The 25762-nt window shown below is 47.6% G+C and overlaps 1 protein-coding gene across 1 annotated transcript in view; it reads right to left on the bottom strand.

Annotated features, from left to right (window-relative positions):
- Window positions 1–25659, bottom strand: part of LOC118400526 (helicase ARIP4-like) — a 35491-nt gene extending 9832 nt beyond the window's left edge. Inside the window, exons 1-14 of the mRNA XM_035797470.2 lie at window positions 25367–25659; window positions 20668–20834; window positions 18702–19317; window positions 15296–15429; window positions 13472–13672; window positions 12753–12988; window positions 12065–12247; window positions 11768–11901; window positions 8600–8796; window positions 7797–8139; window positions 7376–7553; window positions 4386–4610; window positions 2990–3108; window positions 2681–2805 (exon numbers count right to left, since the gene is read on the bottom strand). Coding sequence (XP_035653363.1) covers window positions 2681–2805; window positions 2990–3108; window positions 4386–4610; window positions 7376–7553; window positions 7797–8139; window positions 8600–8796; window positions 11768–11901; window positions 12065–12247; window positions 12753–12988; window positions 13472–13672; window positions 15296–15429; window positions 18702–19317; window positions 20668–20791 — 2815 coding nt within the window. The 5' untranslated portion in view covers window positions 20792–20834; window positions 25367–25659. The remainder of the gene's footprint in view (window positions 1–2680; window positions 2806–2989; window positions 3109–4385; window positions 4611–7375; window positions 7554–7796; window positions 8140–8599; window positions 8797–11767; window positions 11902–12064; window positions 12248–12752; window positions 12989–13471; window positions 13673–15295; window positions 15430–18701; window positions 19318–20667; window positions 20835–25366) is intronic.
- Window positions 25660–25762: the final 103 nt, after the last annotated feature.

Genomic DNA, 25762 nt, shown 5'->3' with positions numbered 1-25762 from the left:
CGACTCTGTCAATCACCACATCCTCATCGGCAGACTCGACAGCCTTGGTTTCTCAAATGATTGCCTCGCATGGTTCACCAACTACTTCTCTGATAGAGTTCAGTGTGTCAAATCGGAGGGTCTACTGTCCGGACCTCTGGCAGTCTCTATGGGGGTGCCACAGGGTTCAATTCTTGGACCGACTCTCTTCTCTAAATACATCAATGAGGTCGCTCTTGCTGCTGGTGAGTCTCTGATCCACCTCTTACGCAGACGACACCATTCTGTATACTTCCGGCACTTCTTTGGACACTGTGTTAACAACCCTCCAGGCAAGCTTCAATGCCATACAACTCTCCTTCCGTGGCCTCCAATTGCTCTTAAATACAAGTAAAACTAAATGCATGCTCTTCAACCGATCGCTACCTGCACCTACCCGCCTGTCCAACATCACTACTCTGGACGGCTCTGACTTAGAATACGTGGACAACTACAAATACTTAGGTGTCTGGTTAGACTGTAAACTCTCCTTCCAGACCCATATCAAACATCTCCAATCCAAAGTTAAATCTATAATTGGCTTCCTATTTCGCAACAAAGCATCCTTCACTCATGCTGCCAAACATACCCATGTAAAACTGACCATCCTACCAATCCTCGACTTTGGCGATGTCATTTAGAAAATAGCCTCCAATACCCTACTCAACAAATTCGATGCAGTCTATCACAGTGCAATCCGTTTTGTCACCAAAGCCCCATATACTACCCACCATTGCGACCTGTACGCTCTCGTTGGCTGGCCCTCGCTTCATACTCGTCGCCAAACCCACTGGCTCCATGTCATCTACAAGACCCTGCTAGGTAAAGTCCCCCCTTACCTCAGCTCGCTGGTCACCATAGCATCTCCCACCTTTAGCACACGCTCCAGCAGGTATATCTCTCTAGTCACCCCCAAAACCAATTCTTTCTTTGGCCGCCTCTCCTTCCAGTTCTCTGCTGCCAATGACTGGAACGAACTACAAAAATCTCTGAAACTGAAAACACTTATCTACCTCACTAGCTTTAAGCACCAACTGTCAGAGCAGCTCACAGATTACTGCACCTGTACATAGCCCACCTATAATTTAACCCAAACAACTACCTCTTTCCCAACTGTATTTCATTTATTTATTTATTTTGCTCCTTTGCACCCCATTATTTGTATTTCTACTTTGCACATTCTTCCATTGCAAAACTACCATTCCAGTGTTTTACTTGCTATATTGTATTTACTTTGCCACCATGGCCTTTTTTGCCTTTACCTCCCTTCTCACCTCATTTGCTCACATTGTATATAGACTTGTTTATACTGTATTATTGACTGTATGTTTGTTTTACTCCATGTGTAACTCTGTGTCGTTGTATCTGTCAAACTGCTTTGCTTTATCTTGGCCAGGTCGCAATTGTAAATGAGAACTTGTACCTGGTTAAATAAAGGTAAAATAAAACATGTAAAAAAAATCTAAAATAACCCTAATTTATAAGACAGTTCTTATTTGATTAATGGTGGTCAGACCCATCTATGTGAAGCTAGCCACAATAAGGATTCGCCAGAATAGTGGACTTTGCGGGTAGCCTTCAAAATAAAAGTATGTAATTGACAGTGATGCAAATTAATACAAATAGTATAATTATGCCCAATTCTACTATTTGTATTCCTTTGCATCACTGTCAATTACATACTTTTATTATCAAGGCAAACCGCAAATTCCACTATTGTGCCTAATTCTTATTGTGGCTAGCTTCACAACACATAACCCGGTATGCTTTATTACCAACGTGGTATTGTAAACACATCGTTTGTGGCCCGTGTTTGTAGACTATTTTGTACAGCTTTGACAGTGCTACTCTATCTTTTTTGACACGCAAAGACCCAAACGGCATTCAATAGTATGTATGTCATGAAGCTAATAGCAGTGACGCTATTACTGTATAACTCCGGTAGGGAAACACCTGAAAATAGAGCACTTGGTAGTGTGTACCGGTGTTCGACCAGTCGGTGAAAGCCAACATCCCTCACGACAGTGAATGGTTGATTGTCAAGGGTAATGAATTCCATTATCTTGGCTTAAATGGATTTTCGCCTTTGAGTTGTCTCGCTGAAATGTTCTTACTCTTTCAAATGACTGCTCGATGCACACAGCAGACATTGTGTGGGCTAGGTTAGGAATGCTGTGCTGCACGTGTAGCGCAAAATTTTACAAGGCATCATTACGTTATATAGGTATGCACGGTAGCTTTGACACCGGTTTTTAACATCGCCGTTAAACTAGACATCTGGCCGATACTGATGTTGGCATTTTTAGCTACTATCTGCCGACTCCGATATGTTCACCGATATATCGTGCATCCCTATATAGGATATGAGGAATCACAGAAAGACTGATTGAGATTAGAGACCATAAGTGAGAGTAGATTTGTTCAGTTAGCAGATTGAAGCCAAAATATTCCACAGGACAGGATGCTGTGAAAACAAGCTAACTAGTCTAATAGTCTGGAACAACAGAGTACATTAGTGGGATCTGGGTTCAAATCACAGCTGAGCTAGCAAAAATTAAGAGTCAAAGGGTTGCCATGGAAATAATGATGACAGGGTCTGGGTAGTAGTGGTTGCCATGGGAACAGGGTTGTGCCGTGTGTGTTTGTGTGGATGATGACTCACTGTAGTAGTTGATGTTGCGGACCCAGGTCTGGTTCTGGCCTTGGTTGTCGGGGGAGACTCGGCCTGCTGGCAACGGCCGTCTGGACAGGAAGCCTTCAATGACCGTCAGGGTGGACAAGCTCTGACTGATGGACATACGTCAAACACACACACACATTAAAAATACATTCAAGTCAGTATCACATGGATACTTTGAGGTGAAAAGCAAAAACACACATTTCCAGTCTCTCTAAGGACAATAAGTATGACTATGCTCATAGGGAGTGTTTGGATGAAGTGTTCCATGTCAAACATAGGAAGAGGTCCAACCTGAAGACCAGGATCTTGTCTCCTCTGCTCACACTCTCGTCAATCAGGTGGAAGAGCAGCAGCATCTTGGCAGAGTTCTCCAGAACCCCAGTCTGGTAGTTGTTCATGATGTCCTTGGCCTGGAGTGACAGAGATACAGGACAGGAGATGGGTGAATGAAGGTCATTCTTTCACACCAACGAGGACATCTTAGGTTTTATGAGAGATGTGCATCTTTCCCTTTCAAGATGATTCGATACATGGGGTCTGATATAATACAGGAACAATACTTTTTTGTTTGAAAAGATTAGGTTCAATGCGATGCACTAACATTTGTTTCATAAACACATTCAAAAAGCAAACATTGCCCCCAACTGGTAGTGGTGCCCAGTTTCCCTTGTGGCTCAGCTCAGGTGCCTCCATACCACCATACTGTTCAAAAGTTTGTGGTCACTTAGAATTATATTTTTGGTCCATTAAAATAACATCAAATTGATCAGAAATACAGTGTAGACATTATTAATGTTGTAAATGACTATTGATTTTTTATGGAATATCTACATAATGGGCCTCTGTACACCTACCAGCAACCATCACTCCTGTGTTCCAATGGCACGTTTTGTTAGCTAATCCAAGTTTATCATTTTAAAAAGCTAATTGATCATTAGAAAACCCTTTTGCAATTATGTTAGCTTAGCTGAAAACTGTTGTTCTGATTAAAGAAGAAATAAAACTGGCCTTCTTTAGACTAGTTGAGTATCTGGAGCATCAGCATTTGTGGGTTTGAGTACAGGCTCAAAATGGCCAGAAACAAATAACTTTCTTCTGAAAGTCGTAAGTCTATTCTTGTTCTGAGAAATGAAGGCTATTCCATGCGAGAAATTGTCAAGAAACTGAAGATCTCGTACAACGCTCACTTCACAGAACAGCGCAAACTGGCACTAACCAGAATAGAAAGAGGAGTGGGAGGCCAAAGTGCACAACCGAGCAAGAGGACAAGTACATTAAAGTGTCTAGTTTGAGAAAATGATGCCTCACAAGTCCTTAACTGGCAGCATCAATAAATAGTACCCACAAAACACCAGTCTCAACGTCAACAGTGAAGAGGCGACTCCTGAACATGAAAACAAGCATTTCTTATTGGACAAACTCAGGTAGGTGAGGCTATAGGTTTCTACCCGTTTCGGCCCATTTTCTTACTAATGAATAGGACCCAGGCTAACATAGAAGTATCTAACAAGTTCCCAGCCAGCCTGTGGGTAGAGAGTGGTGTTGTGGTGATACGTACCCATGCCAGCCTGTGGGTAGAGAGTGGTGTTGTGGTGATACGTACCCATGCCTGCCTGTGGGTAGAGAGTGGTGTTGTGGTGATACGTACCCATGCCTGCCTGTGGGTTGAGAGAGTTATGGTACGTACCCATTCGTAGGTGATGACTTGATTGGCTCTCTCCTGGATGGGGTTGAGTGGGGGCAGGGCGACGTTGATCCGGCTGTTGGCTGAGTCGGCAACTTTGGCCTTCAGGCTGGCGCCGGGGCAGCGAGGGTTGGCGGCCGCTGTGATGTCATCCAGGTCTAGGTCCTGCTCGTTGGCTAGGTTCTCCTTCTGAAGGGTCTCGTACAGCACGTCAGGGTGGTTCCAGATCTACGCACACATCAATGGACTGACTTTAATAATGTTACTGATTACAGGTTAAGATCGGGGTGTAATTCCTGGCTATGCTAAATAACCCACAGCAGTACCCTATCGTCACTATGGTCTATTGCAGAGGTATTCAACTCTTACCCTATGAGGTCCGCAGCCTGCTGGTTTTCTGTTCTACCTGATAATTAATTGCACCCACTAAATCAGTCTCTTATTTGTAAACAACAGCTGGTGCACGAAATCTAAGGAAGTCTCTAGATTTTGCTCGCCTGAAGTTGAGTATATTGTGATAAACTGCAGGTCACACTACTTGCCTAGAGAGTTCTCAACTATACTTTTCGTGGCTGTTAATTTACCACCACAGACAGATGCTGGCACTAAGACTGCACTCAGTCAGCTGTATAAGGAAATAAGCAAACAGGAAACCACTCACCAAGAGGCGGCGCTCCTAGTGGCTGGAGACTTTAATGCAGGGAAACTTAAATCAGTTCTACCAAATCTCTATTAGCATGTTAAATGTGCAACCAGAGGAAAAACAATTCTAGATCACATGTACTCCACACACAGAGACGCGTACAAAGCTCTCCCTCGCCCTCCATTTGGAAAATCCGACCACAACTCTATCCTCCTGATTTCTGCTTTCAAGCAACAATTAAAGCAGGAAGCACCAGTGACTCGGGCTATGAAAAAATGGTCAGATGAAGCAGATGCTAAACTAGAGGACTGCTTTGCTATCACAGACTGGAACATATTCCGGGATTCTTCCAATGACATTGAGGAATAAACCACATCAGTCACTGGCTTTATCAATAAGTGCATTGAGGACGTCTTCCCCACAGTGACTGTACGTACATACCCCAACCAGAAGCCAGGCAACAGGCAACATTCGCACTGAGCTAAAGGGTAAAGCTGCCGCTTTCAAGATGCGGGAACTCTAACCCGGAAATCCCGCTATGCCCTGCGACGAACCATCAAACAGGCAAAGCGTCAATACAGGGCTAAGATTGAATCATACTACACAGGCTCCGACGCTCATCGGATGTGGCAGGGCTTGCAAACTATGACAGACTACAAAGGGAAGCACAGCTGCGAGCTGCCCAGTGACACGAGCCTCCCAGACGAGCTAAATCACTTCTATGCTCGCTTTGAGGCAAGCAACACTGAGGCATGCATGAGAGCATCAGCTGTTCCAGGCGACTGTGTGATCACGCTCTCCATAGCCGACGTGAGTAAGACCTTTAAACAGGTCAACATACACAAGGCTGCGGGGTCAGACGGATTACCAGGACATGTGCTCCGAGCATGTGCTGACCAACTGGCAGGTGTCTTCACTGACATTTTCAACATGTCCCTGATTGAGTCTGTAATACCAACATGCTTCAAGCAGACCACCATAGTCCCTGTGCCCAAGAACACAAAGGCAACCTGCCTAAATAACTACAGACCCGTAGCACTCACGTCCGTAGCCATGAAGTTCTTTGAAAGGCTGGTAATGGCTCACATCAACACCATTATCCCAGAAACCTTAGACCCACTCCAATTTGCATTCCGCCCAAACAGATCCACAGATGACGCAATCTCTATTACACTCCACACTGCCCTTTCCCACCTGGACAAAAGGAACACCTATGTGAGAATGCTGTTCATTGACTACAGCTCAGCGTTCAACACCATAGTACCCTCAAAGCTCATCACCAAGCTAAGGATCCTGGGACTAAACACCTCCCTCTGCAACTGGATCCTGGATTTCCTGACAGGCCGCCCCCAGGTGGTGAGGGTAGGTAGCAACACATCTGCAATGCTGATCCTCAACACTAGAGCTCCCCAGGGGTGCGTGCTCAGTCCCCTCCTGTACTCCCTGTTCACCAACGACTGCATGGCCAGGCACGACTCAAACACCATCATTAAGTTTGCTGACGACACAACACTGATCACCGACAACGACGAGACAGCCTATAGGGAGGAGGGCAGAGACCTGGCCGGGTGGTGCCAGAATAACAACCTATCCCTCAATATAACCAAGACTAAGGAGATGATTGTGGACTACAGGAAAAGGAGCACCGAGCACGTCCCCATTCTCATCGACAGGGCTGTATTGGAGCAGGTTGAGAGCTTCAAATTCCTTGGTGTCCACATCAACAACAAACTAGATTGGTCCAAACACACCAAGCCAGTCGTGAAGAGGGCACGACAAAGCCTATTCCCCCTCAGGAAACTAAAAAGATTTGGCATGGGTCCTGAGATCCTCAAAAGGTTCTACAGCTGCAACATCGGGAGCATCCTGACCGGTTGCATCACTGCCTGGTAAGGCAATTGCTTGGCCTTCGACCGCAAGGCACTTCAGAGGGTAGTGCGTACGGCCCAGTACATCACTGGGGCAAAGCTGCCTGCCATCCAGGACCTCTACACCAGGCGGTGTCAGAGGAAGGCCCTAAAAATTGTCAAAGACCCCAGCCATAGACTGTTCTCTCTACTACCACATGGCAAGCGGTACCGGAGTGCCAAGTCTAGGACAAAAAGGCTTCTCAACAGTTTTTACCCCCAAGCCATAAGACTCCTGAACAGGTAACCAATGGTTACCCAGACTATTTTCATTAAGGTTTACACCTGTTGTATTCGGCGCACGTGACAAATAAACTTTGATTTGATTTGAAAAAATGCAGTGGAACTGACTTTGAGGTCCAGAGTTGAGTTTGAGTGGTCTGTGGTATGCCTGTCTGTCTCTGTCTAATCCCACAGCACCAGTACAGAAATCTCAGCCTCACCTTGCAGCAGACGCAGAAGGCCTTGAGTGGGTTAAGGCCCAGCCAGCCGCTGTTGCCTGCCTCTCTGAAGCGGTTCATAAACTCAGTGTAAAGGGCCCTCTGCAGGGGTGACAGGCGCACCATGATCACATGCTCTTCCTTGGAGGGGAGCTGGTCCCGCAGTACGTCGTGGCCTCGCCTGGGACAGACACAGATTATTATCAGACTGCATATACACCTAACCAATCCTTCACATATCTATAGGAGAGAGTAGGGGCTAAGAGTGAGGGGTTGATTTAGGATGAGAAACCATATTTGACAGAGAGAGGATAGAGAAATCGAGAAAGAGAGTGAGAGACAGAAAGAGCGATATAAAAAGCAAAAGGTGAGGAGCGGTAGGTGAATAAATAAACAAATAGTCTGCACTCTTCTCTGCTCTTACCTCTGGACGAAGCCCTCCAGCAGACTATGGAGGACGTGACTTCGATATCTCATCACCCTGGCATCCTGCGGCGTGCTGTCCACACACTGCCCGTTCAGAATGGGCCTCTCGAACATGTTACTGAACTCCTGCCTGGTGCCCAGGAAATCAGGCCTGACAAAGTCCACCATGCACCAGTACTCTATCAGGTTGTTCTGCAGGGGGTATCCTGTGAGGACCACACGTCGCCTGGAGCGGATGTTCTTCAGGGCCTGCGAGGTGCTGGCATGGCAGTTCTTAATGCGGTGGCCCTCATCACAGATCACCACGTCTGGACCGGGCCTGGCCAGGGCCTTCTCCATACCTAGAAGGAGGAGGAGGAGTGAGAGAGTACAACACAAGGTAGGAGAATGTGTGTGTGTTTGTAGGTGTGTGAGAAAAAAAAGTAACATAACTAATAACATAAATGATGATGAATGGATAAAATAATAACGTTCTCTGATCTATTATTAGTAGTAGAATGTCATTGCAATTCATCAGCCTTGGCATTTTAATATGGTCATTTATGGCGTTTTTTACAAGGCATTACTCATCCAGTGTCTAGTGAACTGCTGTCAGCCTACAGTATTGTATCTTTATATTGGTGATACATTATCTCATATTCATAAAGCTTCTCAGAGTCAGTTTTGCATTTTAGGATCACAATAAATAATATTAGCTGTGGGACCTGATCCTAGATCAGCACTCCTAATTTGAAACTACTACTACTCCGGCCCCAGAACACCTATAGTGGGCCCTGCAGCGACCTCTGACCACTGACTCACCTTTCATGAGCTCCTGCTGCCTCTCCTCTTCGTCCAGGTCGATGATGACGGGTCCCTGGGGCTTCTTGGACTTCCTCTTCCTGCCTGTCACAAAGCTCTTCTTCAGGGACAGCAGGCGGTACATCTCGTACCCCATCAGGAGGACACCTCCATCCCTGGACCAGTCCTCCACTACCTTAGCCCGAGCCACCGTGGTTCTGTAGGGCACACACAATCATACGTAAGCAATGTTACGTACACATGCTCTCGCACACAGGCACACGTCAGGGCTGTCATTAAGTACCTCATGGCTATACCGTACACATGTCAGGGCTGTCATTAAGTACCTCATGGCTATACCGTACACATGTCAGGGCTGTCATTAAGTACCTCATGGCTATACCGTACACATGTCAGGGCTGTCATTAAGTACCTCATGGCTATACCGTACACATGTCAGGGCTGTCATTAAGTACCTCATGGCTATACCGTACACACGTCAGGGCTGTCATTAAGTACCTCATGGCTATACCGTACACACGTCAGGGCTGTCATTAAGTACCTCATGGCTATACCGTACACATGTCAGGGCTGTCATTAAGTACCTCATGGCTATACAGTACACATGTCAGGGCTGTCATTAAGTACCTCATGGCTATACAGTACACATGTCAGGGCTGTCATTAAGTACCTCATGGCTATACAGTACACATGTCAGGGCTGTCATTAAGTACCTCATGGCTATACAGTACACACGTCAGGGCTGTCATTAAGTACCTCATGGCTATACCGTACACATGTCAGGGCTGTCATTAAGTACCTCATGGCTATACCGTACACATGTCAGGGCTGTCATTAAGTACCTCATGGCTATACCGTACACACGTCAGGGCTGTCATTAAGTACCTCATGGCTATACAGTACACATGTCAGGGCTGTCATTAAGTACCTCATGGCTATACAGTACACATGTCAGGGCTGTCATTAAGTACCTCATGGCTATACAGTACACATGTCAGGGCTGTCATTAAGTACCTCATGGCTATACCGTACACATGTCAGGGCTGTCATTAAGTACCTCATGGCTATACCGTACACATGTCAGGGCTGTCATTAAGTACCTCATGGCTATACCGTACACATGTCAGGGCTGTCATTAAGTACCTCATGGCTATACCGTACAAATGTCAGGGCTGTCATTAAGTACCTCATGGCTATACCGTACACGTGTCAGGGCTGTCATTAAGTACCTCATGGCTATACCGTACACATGTCAGGGCTGTCATTAAGTACCTCATGGCTATACCGTACACATGTCAGGGCTGTCATTAAGTACCTCATGGCTATACCGTACACATGTCAGGGCTGTCATTAAGTACCTCATGGCTATACCGTACACATGTCAGGGCTGTCATTAAGTACCTCATGGCTATACCGTACACACGTCAGGGCTGTCATTAAGTACCTCATGGCTATACCGTACACGTGTCAGGGCTGTCATTAAGTACCTCATGGCTATACCGTACACGTGTCAGGGCTGTCATTAAGTACCTCATGGCTATACCGTACACGTGTCAGGGCTGTCATTAAGTACATGGCTATCATGGCTATACCGTACACATGTCAGGGCTGTCATTAAGTACCTCATGGCTATACCGTACACATGTCAGGGCTGTCATTAAGTACCTCATGGCTATACCGTACACATGTCAGGGCTGTCATTAAGTACCTCATGGCTATACCGTACACGTCAGGGCTGTCGTACCTCAGGGCTGTCATTAAGTACCTCATGGCTATACCGTACACATGTCAGGGCTGTCATTAAGTACCTCATGGCTATACCGTACACACGTCAGGGCTGTCATTAAGTACCTCATGGCTATACCGTACACATGTCAGGGCTGTCATTAAGTACCTCATGGCTATACCGTACACATGTCAGGGCTGTCATTAAGTACCTCATGGCTATACCGTACACATGTCAGGGCTGTCATTAAGTACCTCATGGCTATACCGTACACATGTCAGGGCTGTCATTAAGTACCTCATGGCTATACCGTACACACGTCAGGGCTGTCATTAAGTACCTCATGGCTATACCGTACACACGTCAGGGCTGTCATTAAGTACCTCATGGCTATACCGTACACACGTCAGGGCTGTCATTAAGTACCTCATGGCTATACCGTACACACGTCAGGGCTGTCATTAAGTACCTCATGGCTATACCGTACACATGTCAGGGCTGTCATTAAGTACCTCATGGCTATACCGTACACACGTCAGGGCTGTCATTAAGTACCTCATGGCTATACCGTACACACGTCAGGGCTGTCATTAAGTACGTCAGGGCTGTCATTAAGTACCATGGCTATACCGTACACATGTCAGGGCTGTCATGAAGTACCTCATGGCTATACCGTACACATGTCAGGGCTGTCATTAAGTACCTCATGGCTATACCGTACACATGTCAGGGCTGTCATTAAGTACCTCATGGCTATACAGTACACACGTCAGGGCTGTCATTAAGTACCTCATGGCTATACCGTACACACGTCAGGGCTGTCATGAAGTACCTCATGGCTATACAGTACACACGTCAGGGCTGTCATTAAGTACCTCATGGCTATACCGTACACACGTCAGGGCTGTCATGAAGTACCTCATGGTACCGTACACACGGTAGTACACAAACGGCGGCAGCACACATGGAAACACACACACGGTAGTACGCACGCGTACACACACACACACACACACACACACACACACACACACACACACACACACACACACACACACACACACACACACACACACACACACACACACACACACACACACACACACACACGGCAGAACACACACACACGGCAGAACACGAACACACGGCAGACACACACACGCGGCAGAACACACACACACACACTCACGCGGGAGAACACACACACGCACCCGGCAGAACACACACACACACGCACCCGGCAGAACACACACACACACGCACCCGGCAGAACACACACACACGCACCCGGCAGAACACACACATGCACCCGGCAGAACACACACACACGTGGCAGAACACACACACACACACGTGCGCGCGGCAGAACACGCGCGCACGACAGTATACAATTGACACAGTGCAGTGTGTTAGTCAGCTTTACTATATAAAATGTCACATACTTGTGCTCGTCATTGAGGATGTGGACTCTGAAGGTGCGTCCTGTGACGATGGCAGGGTCACTATCAGGGGGAAGGGCCTCTTGGGTGGGAAGCCACAGGTTAAACTCCGCCAGCCAGTTCTGAAGGGTGTTCACCTGGGGAGAAAGAGAGAGATAAAGACACAGCTGTGCTCACAGACAGACACACACACAGAGACACACAGGGGAGATGAACAGAGAGCAATGGGAGAATAGAGACAGAAAGCAAGAGAAGAGAGCGAGACACACTCATCATCTCCTTAACGGTCTGTCTACTCACAGGGACGATGGCCAGTACAGTGTGGGCCCCGGTGTGTCTGAGCAGGATGTCTATAAAGGAGATGACCTGCAGGGTCTTGCCCAGACCCATGCTGTGGGCCAGGATACAGCCAAACCCGCTGCTGCCCTTATAGCGCTCCAGAGACTCCACCAGGTTATCATAGAGGAACCGGATCCCACCAACCTGGGGAGGGAGGGAGAGAGATAGGAAAGAAGGGGGAGGAAAGAGATGGAGCGAGAGAGGGGGGGGTAATTGGGGGAAGGAGTGAGAAGGAGATGAGGGATGGAGGAAGAGAGAATGAACTCAATTAAATAACGCATGCAGTGTTAGTGAGTTAGTGTACCTGGTGAGGTTTGACGTCACGTGCCAGTTGTGGGGTGAGATACAAGTCTTTCTCCTCTATGGGGTGCTGCAGTCTGTGTGTGGGTGCGCTTGTGTGTTTGTGTGTGTGCGTGAGCTAGTTAACGTAACTGGTGAGGTTTGATGGCCCGGGCCAGCTGTGGGGCGAGGAACAGGTCTTCTTCCTCTGCAGTTTGTGTGTGTGTGTGTGTGCGTGTGTGCATTAGTTAAAGTAACTGGTGAAGTTTGACAGCCTGGGCCAGTTGTGGGGCCAGGAACAGGTCTTCTTCCTCTGCAGGGTGCTGCAGTGTGTGTGTATGCGTGTGCACGCATGCATTAGTTAACGTACCTGGTGAGGTTTGACGGCTCGGGCCAGCTGTGGGGCGAGGAACAGGTCTTCTTCCTCTGCGGGGTGGTTGATATTAACTAGGACCCTCCCCTGGGCATCTGGTTGGTTGAGCGAGTCGTTGATATGCGCGCCGCTGCTCTCCGCCGTGCCCCCCACACCTTCGTCCTCCTCCTCATTGGCCGACTCACTGCTGATCTGCAGGGCGTCGTCGTCCCCAGAGCTCAGCTCGATCACGTCTGGGAGGAATTTGATCGATTAGATGTATTTATTATTCGGGTAAACAACGACACAGTTAAAAACATCAAAATAACACTTATTTCCACTGTGGTCCTGGAAGACAGCAGGCATCATTAGTTCCGAGCAGGAAAATTGATATTCATAGTTCATGCCATTAAGCGTTCATAACCTGACAGCTAACCAATTACTGTGTATATATATTCCTGTTAGTCCAACCAAGGAACGTTATAACTTCAAGGTCCTACCTATAACATTCTTTGCCCTTCTAGAGATCTGAAAGGATTGGACAGGTCTAAGAAATATGTTAATAGCACCGCCTTACCTTCTGATAGATAGGCTATGGGGAAGTTATACCATATTATGTACACCAATCGAATAGTCTCAGATCTCCACAAGTGCATAGAGTCTCGGGGTTCAATTTGGGACACAGCCAGAGAGTTGTGGTTGTTCCCTTTATTTGAGCAGTCCTCCTACAGTCTTACCGTCTCTGATAGCAGGTCTGACAGCAGGTCTGATAGCCAGTCTGATAATGGGGATAGCTGGTGGCTTGACATCCTCCTGCTTCTCCTCCTCCTCACTACTGTCACTGCTGTCCAGGCAGATGACGTCCTGCCTGGCTAGGAAAGCAGCCTCTAACGACCCCTGACCTTGACACTCCTCCTCCCCAGGTCTCAACACCGATTCTATTGGAGGAGAGAGGGAAATGCACTGAGAACAATGAGAGAAAGAGAGAGAAAGAAAGAGAGAGAGACACAGACAGGCAGAGCAGGATACGGGTAACATGGAACCCAATCCTGCTGTGTGCGCAATCGTGCATACATTTATTTTGCCCCCCTACACCAAACGTGATCACGACACGCAGGTTAAAATATCAAAACAAACTTTGAACACCTGATATTAATTTGGGGACAGGTCAAAAAGCATTAAACATTTATGGCAATTTAGCTTGCACTTGCTAGCTAATTTGTCCTATTTAGCTAGCTTGCCGTTTTTAGCTAATTTGTCCTGGGATATAAACATTAGGTTGTTATTTTACCTGAAATGCACAAGGTCCTCTACTCCAACAATTAATCCACACATTAAAAAAATGGTCAACCGAATCGCTTCGAGTAATCTCTCCTCCTTCCAGGCCTTTTCATAATTTAACTTATATGGTGACTGGCATCTAAACTTTCATAGTATTACAACAACAACCGGCAACAGTTCGTCTTTCAATCACCCATGCGAGCAGTGTGGGTGCAATAATTGAATAACATAGATTCCTACATTTATTTTGTGACGCGAGCAGTGTAGACAGGGTATAAGTGAAAGATCAAAAGAGAAGGAATGAGCACAGTACATCAGAAAGTATTACATTTTTTGCGGGGACTTTGTCTCAAATGTACTAAAATTATCTATTTGACATAGGCGGGTTGGTTGTTTCGCAAGAAAACCGACATATTCACAAATATAGGGCAAAACAGACGGGGTTGGCTAAGATTGTTGACAATATACCAACTATATTTTGTCTCCAATGTTTACTGAAAACTCAAATACATTTGCACAATGAGCACTTGTTGTCTCAAATATATCGTTACAGTTGTTGGTTAGCTAGCTAGTGAATTTTTGCCATATTAGCTTAGATGTGACATGAGTCAAATCTAGAACAAGATAAAACTAGCTGAAAAGTGCCACCTACAATTCCCCACATTGCAGCTTCTTGCTAGCTATCTAGACATTCAGAATCACAACCCCACACAGACCTCTGCCCCAACTAAATTTGAATAAAACAGTTTGACAGTGTTTCTGAGTGCACCCCATAAAAAAGAGGCAGAAGTGGTAGAAGTGGCGCTACAGTCATTGGCTCCATGTGTAGCAAGTGAAGTGGGAGATTTCTAATCAATGGTAAATGTAATTTAAATAAGCAAATTAAGTTGGCTAAATAAGAAGGCTTAGGCTACAATGATCAACCAACAAGTAGGCCGTTTCATATCAATAGAGTTGTTGTAGACAAGGACGCCTCAAAATGGCCTTAATTAGCCTTGCTACTTTAGCTAGCTAGTTGGCTACTGTAGCTAGCTAGATTCTTTACAACGATTTTATACAGCAAAGACAGGCCGCAACAAATTTGTCTAAATTGCACGATTCGGTTTGGTTACTTTCTCCCTTAGTCCTACACACATTGACTGTCACATTCACTGGCCCCCACCCTTCCCCAACTCTTCTGCTGAAATAAGCAGAGCTCTCTCGCAAGAGCGTTTCCATTGAAGCCCCCCCCCCAAATGTATTTTCTTTGTCCAGAGGGTGGTTTGGGGTAGAACTCTCACCTGGGGGAGGACAATCTGTGACAGGTGGTGCTGTATAGTCCTTCCTCTGCTGCTCCAGACGCCTCAGCCTCTCTAACTCCTCCTGCTGGGCTGCCTTGGTTACTGCTTCCATCTGGTGCTCCTTTAGCAGCTTCCTGTTCGGAGAAGAGGAGGACGGGTTAGAGGAGAGGAGGACTTGTTAGACGAGAGCACAGAAGACTGGTTAAAGTAGATGAGGACAGTGGACAGGTTAAAGGAGAGGAGGACAGGTTAGAGGAGGAGGAGGACGGGTCAGAGGAGGAGGATGAGGACGGATCAGAAGGGAGGGGGGGACTGGTCAGAAGGGAGGGGACGGGTCAGGGGACGGGTCAGAGGAGGAGAGGGGACGGGTCAGAGGAGAAGGGGGGGCGGGTCAGAACAGAGGAGGACGGAGGTGGGCGGGTCAGAAGAGAGGAGGACGGAGGGGGCGGGTCAGAAGAGAGGAGGACGGAGAGGGGCGGGTCAGAAGAGAGGAGGACGGAGGGGGCGGGTCAGAAGAGAGGAGGACGGGTCAGAAGAGAGGGGGGGGTCAGAAGAGAGGAGGACGGAGGTGGGGGCGGGTCAGAAGAGAGGAGGACGGAGGGGGGCGGGTCAGAAGGAGGGGGCGGGTCAGAGGAGGACAGAGGGGGCTGGTCAGAGGAGGACGGGGGGAGAGGGTCAGATGAGAGGATGGTGGGGGCGGGTCAAAAGAGAGGAGGACGGAGGGGGCGGGTCAGAGGAGGACGGGGGGAGAGGGTCAGAAGAGAGAACAGAGGGGGGCGGGTCAGAAGAGAGGAGGACGGAGGGGGCGGGTCAGAAGAGAGGAGGACGGAGGGGGGCGGGTCAGAAGAGAGGAGGATGGAGGGGGCGGGTTAGAAGAGAGGAGGACGGAGGGGGTGGGTCAGAAGAGGACGGCGGGTCAGAGGAGGACGGGGAGCGGGGCAGAAGAGAGGGGGCGGGTGAGAAGAGAGGAGGGCGGGTCGGAAGAGAGGAAGACGGAGGGGGCGGGTCAGAGGAGGACGGGGGGAGCGGGTCAAAAGAGAGGACGGAGGGGGTGGGTCAGAGGAGGACGGGGGAGAGGGTCAGAAGAGAGGAGGATGGAGGGGGGCGGGTCAGAAGAGGACGGAGGGGGCGGGTCAGAGGAGGACGGGGAGAGGGTCAGAAGAGAGGAGGACGGAGGGGGGCGGGTCAGAGGACGGGGGAGCAAGTCAAAAGAGAGGAGGACGGAGGGGGGCGGGTCAAAGGAGGATGGAGGGGGGCGGGTCAAAGGAGGACAGGGGAGAGGGTCAGAAGAGAGGAGGACGGAGGGGGGCGGGTCAGAGGAGGACAGGGGAGAGGGTCAGAAGAAAGGAGGACGGAGGGGGCGGGTCAGAAGAGAGGAGGACGGAGGGGGCGGGTCAGAAGAGAGGAGGACGGAGGGGGCGGGTTAGAAGAGAGGAGGACGGAGGGGGCGGGTCAGAAGAGAGGAGGACGGAGGGGGCGGGTCAGAAGAGAGGAGGACGGAGGGAGGAGGGTCAGAAGAGAGGAGGACGGGTCAGAAGAGAGGACGGATCAGAGGAAAGGAGGACGGGTCAGAGGAAAGGAGGACGGGTCAGAGGAAAGGAGGACGGGTCAGAGAAAAGGAGGATGGGTCAGAGGAAAGGGAGACAGATCAGAGGAAAGGAGGACAGGTCAGAGGAAAGGGGGGGCGGGTCAGAACAGAGGAGGACGGAGGTGGGCGGGTCAGAAGAGAGGAGGACGGAGGGGGGCGGGTCAGAAGAGAGGAGGACGGAGAGGGGCGGGTCAGAAGAGAGGAGGACGGAGGGGGCGGGTCAGAAGAGAGGAGGACGGAGGGGGCGGGTCAGAAAAGAGGAGGACGGAGGGTGGCGGGTCAGAAGAGAGGAGGACGGAGGGGGCGGGTCAGAAGAGAGGAGGACAGGGGGGCGGGTCAGAAGAGAGGAGGACAGAGGGGGCGGGTCAGAGGAGAGGAGGACAGAGGGGGGCTGGTCAGAGGAGGACGGGGGAGAGGGTCAGATGAGAGGACGGTGGGGGCGGGTCAAAAGAGAGGAGGACGGAGGGGGGCGGGTCAGAGGAGGACGGGGGAGAGGGTCAGAAGAGAGGACAGAGGGGGGCGGGTCAGAAGAGAGGAGGACGGAGGGGGGCGGGTCAGAAGAGAGGAGGATGGAGGGGGGCGGGTTAGAAGAGAGGGGGACGGAGGGGGGTGGGTCAGAAGAGGACGGCGGGTCAGAGGAGGACGGGGGAGCGGGGCAGAAGAGAGGGGGCGGGGGAGAAGAGAGGAGGGCGGGTCAGAAGAGAGGAAGACGGAGGGGGCGGGTCAGAGGAGGACGGGGGAGCGGGTCAAAAGAGAGGACGGAGGGGGTGGGTCAGAGGAGGACGGGGAGAGGGTCAGAAGAGAGGACGGAGGGGGCGGGTCAGAGGAGGACGGAGGGGGGCGGGTCAGAAGAGAGGAGGATGGAGGGGGCGGGTCAGAAGAGGACGGAGGGGGGCGGGTCAGAGGAGGACGGGGAGAGGGTCAGAAGAGAGGAGGACGGAGGGGGCGGGTCAGAGGACGGGGGAGCAAGTCAAAAGAGAGGAGGACGGAGGGGGCGGGTCAAAGGAGGATGGAGGGGGCGGGTCAAATGAGGACAGGGGAGAGGGTCAGAAGAGAGGAGGACGGAGGGGGCGGGTCAGAGGAGGACAGGGGAGAGGGTCAGAAGAAAGGAGGACGGAGGGGGCGGGTCAGAAGAGAGGAGGACGGAGGGGGCGGGTCAGAAGAGAGGAGGACGGAGGGGGGCGGGTCAGAAGAGAGGAGGACGGAGGGGGGGCGGGTCAGAAGAGAGGAGGACGGAGGGAGGAGGGTCAGAAGAGAGGAGGACGGGTCAGAAGAGAGAAGGACGGATCAGAGGAAAGGAGGACGGGTCAGAGGAAAGGAGGACGGGTCAGAGGAAAGGAGGACGAGTCAGAGGAAAGGAGGACGGGTCAGAGGAAAGGAGGACGGGTCAGAGGAAAGGAGGACAGGTCAGAGGAAAGGAGGACAGGTCAGAGGAAAGGAGGACGGGTCAGAGGAAAGGAGGACGGGTCAGAGGAAAGGAGGACGGGTCAGAGGAAAGGAGGACGGGTCAGAGGAAAGGAGGACGGGTCAGAGGAAAGGAGGACAGGTCAGAGGAAAGGAGGATGGGTCAGAGGAAAGGAGGACGGGTCAGAGGAAAGGAGGATGGGTCAGAGGAAAGGAGGATGGGTCAGAGGAAAGGAGGATGGGTCAGAGGAAAGGAGGATGGGTCAGAGGAAAGGAGGATGGGTCAGAGGAAAGGAGGATGGGTCAGAGGAAAGGAGGATGGGTCAGAGGAAAGGAGGATGGGTCAGAGGAAAGGAGGGGGATAGGTTAGAAGAGGGTGCATAATACATTGGCACCGCCCTATCAAACAAATACCTGATGTTCTTCCTCATGTGTGCTGGTTTAGAGGTCTTAGCAGGCTTAGGGTCTTTAGACTTGGAGACCCTCGGTTTCTTCTTTTTGCCCGCAGAGGGCTTGTTCTGGCTGGGGCTCTCAGGACCAGACGAAGGGGCTTGGGACTTTGAAGCCTTGGAGGCCCTTGGTTTCTTCTTTTTGCCCACAGAGGTCTTGTCCTGGCTGGGGCTCTCAGGACCGGACGAAGGGGCCTGGGACTTTGAAGCCTTGGAGGCCCTTGGTTTCTTCTTTTTGCCCGCAGGGGGGATGTCCTGGCTGGGGCTCTCAGGACGGGACGGGGGCTGGGAGCGAGATGCAGGTCTCGAGTTGGGCTGAGAGGAAGGCCTGGAGGCGGGCTTTTTGTCCACAGGGGGGATGTCCTGACTGGGGCTCTCAGGACGGGATGGGGGCTGGGAGCCATCGCCAGACGGGGGCTTGGATCGAGACGCAGGTCTCGAGTTGGGCTGGGAGGAAGGCCTGGAGGAAGGCTGAGACGGAGGCCCAGAGGTAGGCTCTTCCGAGGGTGAGGTAGCTGAGGGGGAGTCCCTCCCTCCCTGGGTCTCCATCTCTGTACTGCCATGGCCACTCTCTGGCCGCTCTGTGGGACAGAGGAGCAGAGAATGACATCAATCAGTCAACTAATTATTAAATCAGTGTCTGGGAAACTGGCCAATAGGGTTAGAGAAATAGACAAACCCTTTTGGGAAAGCATTGTTTGTTGGGAACTTTCTCCAATCCCCCTTGGACACTATTGAATGGTGTTGAATGCATTCAGTTGTACAACTGACTAGATATCCCCCTTTCCCTTACAGAAGCATTGGTTGATCAGTTTCTGGGGTACTTTCAAAGGAGAATCTCAATTGAACAACATTCTAAGTCCAGGATCAGGCTTAATGATGTGTCTTGGAAATCGTCCTTAAATCCTAACTCTTGTATTCTTTAATGAGCCAAATAATAATTTTCTCTATGGTTCATTCATTGCTATTACTGTATGACCCCAGTAAGACATGTTACATACAGTGTTTGCGTCCCAAATGGAACCCTATTTCCTTAATAGTGCACTACTTTTTACAAGGCCCTTTTAGGGCCCTGGTCAAAGGTACAGCACTAGAAAGAGAATAGGGTGCCATTTGGGATGTATCCAGTGTCTTCATTAGTCTCCCATCCTTCTCGGCAGCCAGGCTGTGAGAATTAGTGGGGCCTTGCTTGGTGTTCCTTACCCCTAGAAGCCTCTCACATTCTTGGCATTGAACACATAGTTTGGAGGCGTTGCTCAGAGCAGATGCAGGCAGCTCCAGGATGGAAGTATCATTCCAGCAGCATTCATCAGAACCTGCATTCTCCTGCCTGTGGTTCTGTCTGTTCTAACATGTTGCTGACACTAGTCCGTCTGTAAAAATGTGGGACACGGTGGCTCCGAAGACTCTCTCCAAGTGCCTGGCTCACTACCTGACTGTTGTGTGTCCCAAATGGCTCTCTATTCCCTCTGTAGTGCACTACTTTTGACCAGGTACCATAAGCCTGGTCAATAGTAGGGAATAGGGTTCCATTGGGGACAAGTACTCTGTGTAATTGATTGGTTGACTACATAAGTTCACATTTTAAATAAATATGTTTTGCGTCAGACTGCTGTACAACCATTTTAAAACAGACTCCGCGATATGACATTGCCCTGAGCAGCAGGATGAACTGAGAATATTGAGCGCAATGCAAGACGATGCACTCGCACAGAGTATCTGCAAATGTGGATGGGTACGGTTCGCTCTGCTGCAACGTGGTAGCTGCAGCACAACAGTGGACAAGTGCTGTTTACTTTATGTATCACCTACTCTACCTTTAACAGATATATTATTTAAAGTGAATTAGAATGACTTCTAGAATGTATTAATTGTGAGTAGTAAACTAGAGGCAAATCTACGGAGGTGACACCTCCCCCCCCGCCACTCACCGACTGCATCATCTTCATCATCCCCATCGTTGTCACCCTCATCAATCTCCTCCTCTTCCAGATCCTCCTCTTCACTGTTAACGCTGGGGTCCAGGTCACTTCCTGAGATCGATTCTTCAGACATGGCGTCCCACAGAGCATTACCTACACATCCTCACTTGGGGTACCTGCAATCAAATAGAGTACACACGCTTTAGCCATTATGTCAAACAACAAAGCAGAGACCCCATTTAAAGGGGTAGGTGATCTAGGCCAATTCAGGGTAAGAAAACAAATATGTAATTTTGGCGAACTCTCTTTAAGCTTGGCAAAATGTGCAGAGTTTATTGTTGTGAAGTGGGCTGTTTGTTGGGGGTTGGAAAATAGAACGAAAATGTGGAAAAACAACAAAAGCATGATAACATAAATCACATCAGCGAGTAGATCGTTATCAATCACATGGTTTCATTTTCACTTTCGTCATCTAAGACAGAGAAGTACTTGCAATAGAACAATACAGTGAATTATAAACTGTCATCACTTTACTCTGCCTCTTCTAAAGCTTGGATTCTCAAAGAGTCAGAGAGAAAAGAGTAAAAAGAGCTGATGTGTGTGTGTGTGTATTTTTGTGTGTGAGCGAGAGACAGAGAGAGCATGAGCGAGCTGGCCAATTACATAAGACCTAAGTTACATAACTAGCCATTGCCACTCAGGCTGTGCCTTCCCTTGAACAGGCTAACCCAATAGACACACAGAGCATGGTCTCTCTGCACCTTTCTCTCACCTCACTCACATACAAAAGCCTACATACAGTCTCAGGGCAGGTCCGAAACGGTTCCTTCAGATGGTTATGAAACGACTGTGTCAGGTCCGAGTGTCACAGATCCCGCCCACACACGCAAGACAGACATTCTCTCACGCACTTTAAGTCTACCATTCTCCTATTAATGAAAGATGCAGAGTGTGCTGCAAAGCTAGAAATGAGATATTTTATGTCATGTCTCTTATAAATGTGTGGAGTAGGAAACTTGGCAAGGCTCATACTTGGTCATAAGAGTTGACGGGCAAACTACAGTGCCTTCAGAAAGAATTCACACCTGAATTTTTCCACATTTTGTTATGTTATAACCTGAATTTAAAATGGATTACATTTAGATTTTGTGTCACTGACCTACACACAATACCCCATAACGTGAAAGTGGAATTATGTTTTTCAATATTTTTACAAATTAATTCAAAAGGAAAAGCTGAAATGTCTTGAGTCAATAAGTTAGTTTCCAAACTCAGTCCTCGGGAACCCAAAGGGTGCACGTTTTGGTTTTTCCCCCAGTACTACACAGCTGATTCAAATAATCAACTAATCTTTAAGCTTTGATTATTTGAATTGTCTGTGTAGTGCTCGGGCAAAAAACAAAACGTGCACCTCATGGAGTCCCGTGAACAGATTTTGGGAAACACTGCAATAAGTATTCAAACCCAGTGTCATGATAAGCCTAAATAAGTTCAGGAGTAAAAAGGTTATTAACAAGTCACATAAATTGCATGGACTCACTATGTGTGCCATAATAGTATTTAACATGATTTTTGAATGACTACCTCAACTCTGTACCCCACACATACAAATAATTGTAAGGTCCCTCAGTAAAGCAGTGAATTTCTAACACAGGTTCAACCAAAAAAACAGGGAGGTTTTCCAATGCCTCGCAAAGAAGGGCACCTATTGGTAGATGGGTAAAAAATAAAATAAAAAGCAGACAATGAATATCCCTTTGAGCATGATGAGGTCAATGAATTACACTTTGGATAATGTAGTAATACTCCCAGTCAGTACAAAGATACAGGCGTCCTTCCTAACTCTCTAAAGACCCTGGAAACCGCTCTTGGATTTCAGTGAGGCCAATGGTGACTTTATTAAAACAGTTAGAGTTTAATGGCTGTGATAGGAGAAAACAGAGGATTGATCAACAACATTGTAGTTACTCAACAATACTAACCTAAATGACAGAGTGAAAAGAAAGCTTGTAGGGAATAAAAACATATTTCAAAACATGCATCCTGTTTGCAATAAATAAATAAAAACAGCAAAGAATGTGGCATAGAAATTAACTTTATGTCCTGAATACAAAGCATTATGTTTGGGAGGCAAATCCAACACAACACATCAAGGAGTAACCACTCCACATATTTTCAAGTCTGGTGGTGGCTGCATCATGTTATGGGTATGCTTGTCATCAGCAAGGACAAGGGAGTTTAAAAAAAGATATAAAAATAAATGGAATAGAGCTAAGCACAGGCAACATCCTTGAGGAAAACCTTGATCAGTCTGCTTTCCAACAGACAAATGTACCTTTCAGCAGGGCAATAACCTAAAACACAAGGGTAAATATACACTGGAGTTGCTTACCAAGACGACACCAAATGTTCCTGAGTGGCCTAGTTACAGTTTACTTAAATCTGCTTGAAAATGAATGTCAAGACTTGAAAATGGCTGTCTAGAAATGAGCAACAACCAGATTTAAGAATTTTTAAAAGAGCAATGTGTAAATGTTGTACAATCCAGGTGTGCAAAGTTGTAATCGCTGCCAAAGGTGATTCTAACGACTCAAGTCAATACGTTTAAGAAACATTGCTTTGTGCCTTGTAATTCTGTTACCAAAAACCCATGTCTCAGAAATGTTTTCTCTCCCTCGTGGAGGATAATGAAAGTTCACAGAAGTAACAGAAGTTAGTTGTAGTGTTTTACAGATGTTTTATTAATTCATTCAACTAGGCAAGTCAGTTAAAAACAAATTCTAATTTTACAATAATGGCCTACCCCAGCCAAACCCTCCCCTAATCCGGACGACGCTGGGCCAACTGTGCGCCGCCCTATGGGACTCCCGATCACGGCCGGTTGTGATACAGCTCGGGATCAAACCAGGGTCTGTAGTGACGCCTCTAGCACTGAGATACAGTGACTTAGACCGCTGCACCACTCAGGGGACCTGACATCAAGTTTGTTTAGGAATTATTAAGTGATTAAAACTCTAATTTCCCCCAAAAAATCAGTAACAGAATTTCGGCATTGAATTAGCTACAATGGGAAATCATAGTAGTCACAAACCAGTTTGCCACTGTCCTCCCACTGACATACTGTTATGTTCAGCTCATAAGTTTTTTTCTTCTTATATTTCTGTCATCTGGCGCTCAAAGCAAGACTGTGAAAACAGTCTGGACAACCCTCCCTCCCTCTCACTCACTCACTCACTCACCAGTTAATGTCACCTACCCTCATTCCATTTACTGTAACAGGCATCCTGAAAAGTAGTTGAAATCTGGTGTCAGCCCTGACCAGACCGAATCTGAACCAATCATAGACGTCTATGTTTCACAAGTTTGGACAACACAGTAGAGAAGTTGTATGATTTGTTAAACTTAAAATCAATGGCTTTTGTTTGGCATGCATTTTAAAGTGACAAATTAGTCTAATCATAATTATGTTACCGTGGAATTGCCTATATCTATCTCACGAGCTGTGTTATTCAGGTTTTCTATGTAGGCTAACAGGGACTGTATTCAGGAGTGCTGATCTAGGATCAGGTTCCCACTGTTCATAAATTATTATATAAAAGGCTAAACTGATCATAGACCAGCTTTGTGGATAGGGGCCCAGAGCTGATTGAGAGAACACTAGAGGTGAAAACCTTGTTTAAAAAAACAAAATATAGTGTCAAATCTGACAGAGGAAGAAAGCTGCAGCATTGAACACAGTCAGAATCACAGATCGCAAATCTCAAACTCAAGAATCTCAACATTTAAGTTTCTTTGTGATCGGTATCCATGGTGAACCCAGATAGAGTCAGCCGATACATTATAAGGTTTTCAATAATACATGCATGTCCAGCATAAAATATTTATACATTCCTGCACAGCTGCTTACAAAATATCAACTGTATGGCCACTACACTGAGCAGCATGTAATAATACCTCTCCTCCTGCATATCAAACTATGATCCCAAGGCAATAATTGTGTGTTATTTGAATTTAGATTTAAGAAAACATAACTTCCTCTCCCACACACTACTACTGAGCCATAGTGCAGTGTGTTACATAAACATGCTAAATAAATGCAAAATATTGTATCCAACTCTAGCTTCTGTAAGTAGCTATGACGAACAGCCATAAATAGGTAGCCGATACCTGGCTTACTTGTTTTCTGTACCCACCCTCCAAACGTTTAATATGTTATTCGTTAGCGAACATCAACATTATAAAAAATGTAGAATCTACGAATATTAGCAAGCAAATCCGATACTGTTTTTTTAAACGTTAATCTGGGTTGGAATACTGCTAAGAAATAGCTAGTTAGCTAACGTTAGCACTAGCTACCGTGCCCATTCAAAAGACAGTATTATTCTAAGGCTGGGTAAACTAGCTACCGCGATAGCTATAACCAGATTATTTACTATCTTTTGTTTTGCCACAATTAGTTAACTAGCTAAATCTGAACGATTTCTATGAATATGAACAAACAAGTCGTACTAAATACAGCCAGATAGCAGCTAGATCGTGCGTGATTGAGCAGCTAGCTTGTTGTTAGCGAGCTAGCATCATGTTAGCATACAAATCGCTGTTTTCAGCCAACGTCTATTGTCCAGGGGATGGCTAATCTAGAAAGCCCCTTATGTCACTGAAAAACAAGTTAAATTCGAAACAAAAATGTGCCAAACTATGTACTTACATTTTGCATTCCCTTAGGAAATAGTGACGATATGTTAATGATTAATCTTTTTTTTAATAAACAGTGTAGCTAGCTATTTTTTGATTCCCCCCCTCACAGTTTCTTCAAGGGTAACAGTAACAATGTTCCCTGCACGCATGGAAAAACAACACGCCAGAACATAGTTCCGGAGGAACACTCGAATTCCCAAAACGGTTTAAAAGCAGCCCAAAACTGCTTTCAGGCAGGGCCCAAAATTCCGATTGTATTTAAGTTTGTGTTGTACCTAGCAACACGAAAAAATGTACTCAATGACAATAGCATAGTAATTAGAGCATGTATGTAATTTGCCTATAAACGCACACGAGAAAGTATATCATGGCTCCATCTGCTGGATAAATGGATTGAATGACGGTC

The sequence above is a fragment of the Oncorhynchus keta genome, chromosome 21 (genome assembly GCF_023373465.1).
Source record: "Oncorhynchus keta strain PuntledgeMale-10-30-2019 chromosome 21, Oket_V2, whole genome shotgun sequence".
Classification (NCBI taxonomy): Eukaryota; Metazoa; Chordata; class Actinopteri; order Salmoniformes; family Salmonidae; genus Oncorhynchus; species Oncorhynchus keta.
Note: the sequence above shows the minus strand (reverse complement) of the source record. Positions and strands in the feature narration are given on the sequence as shown.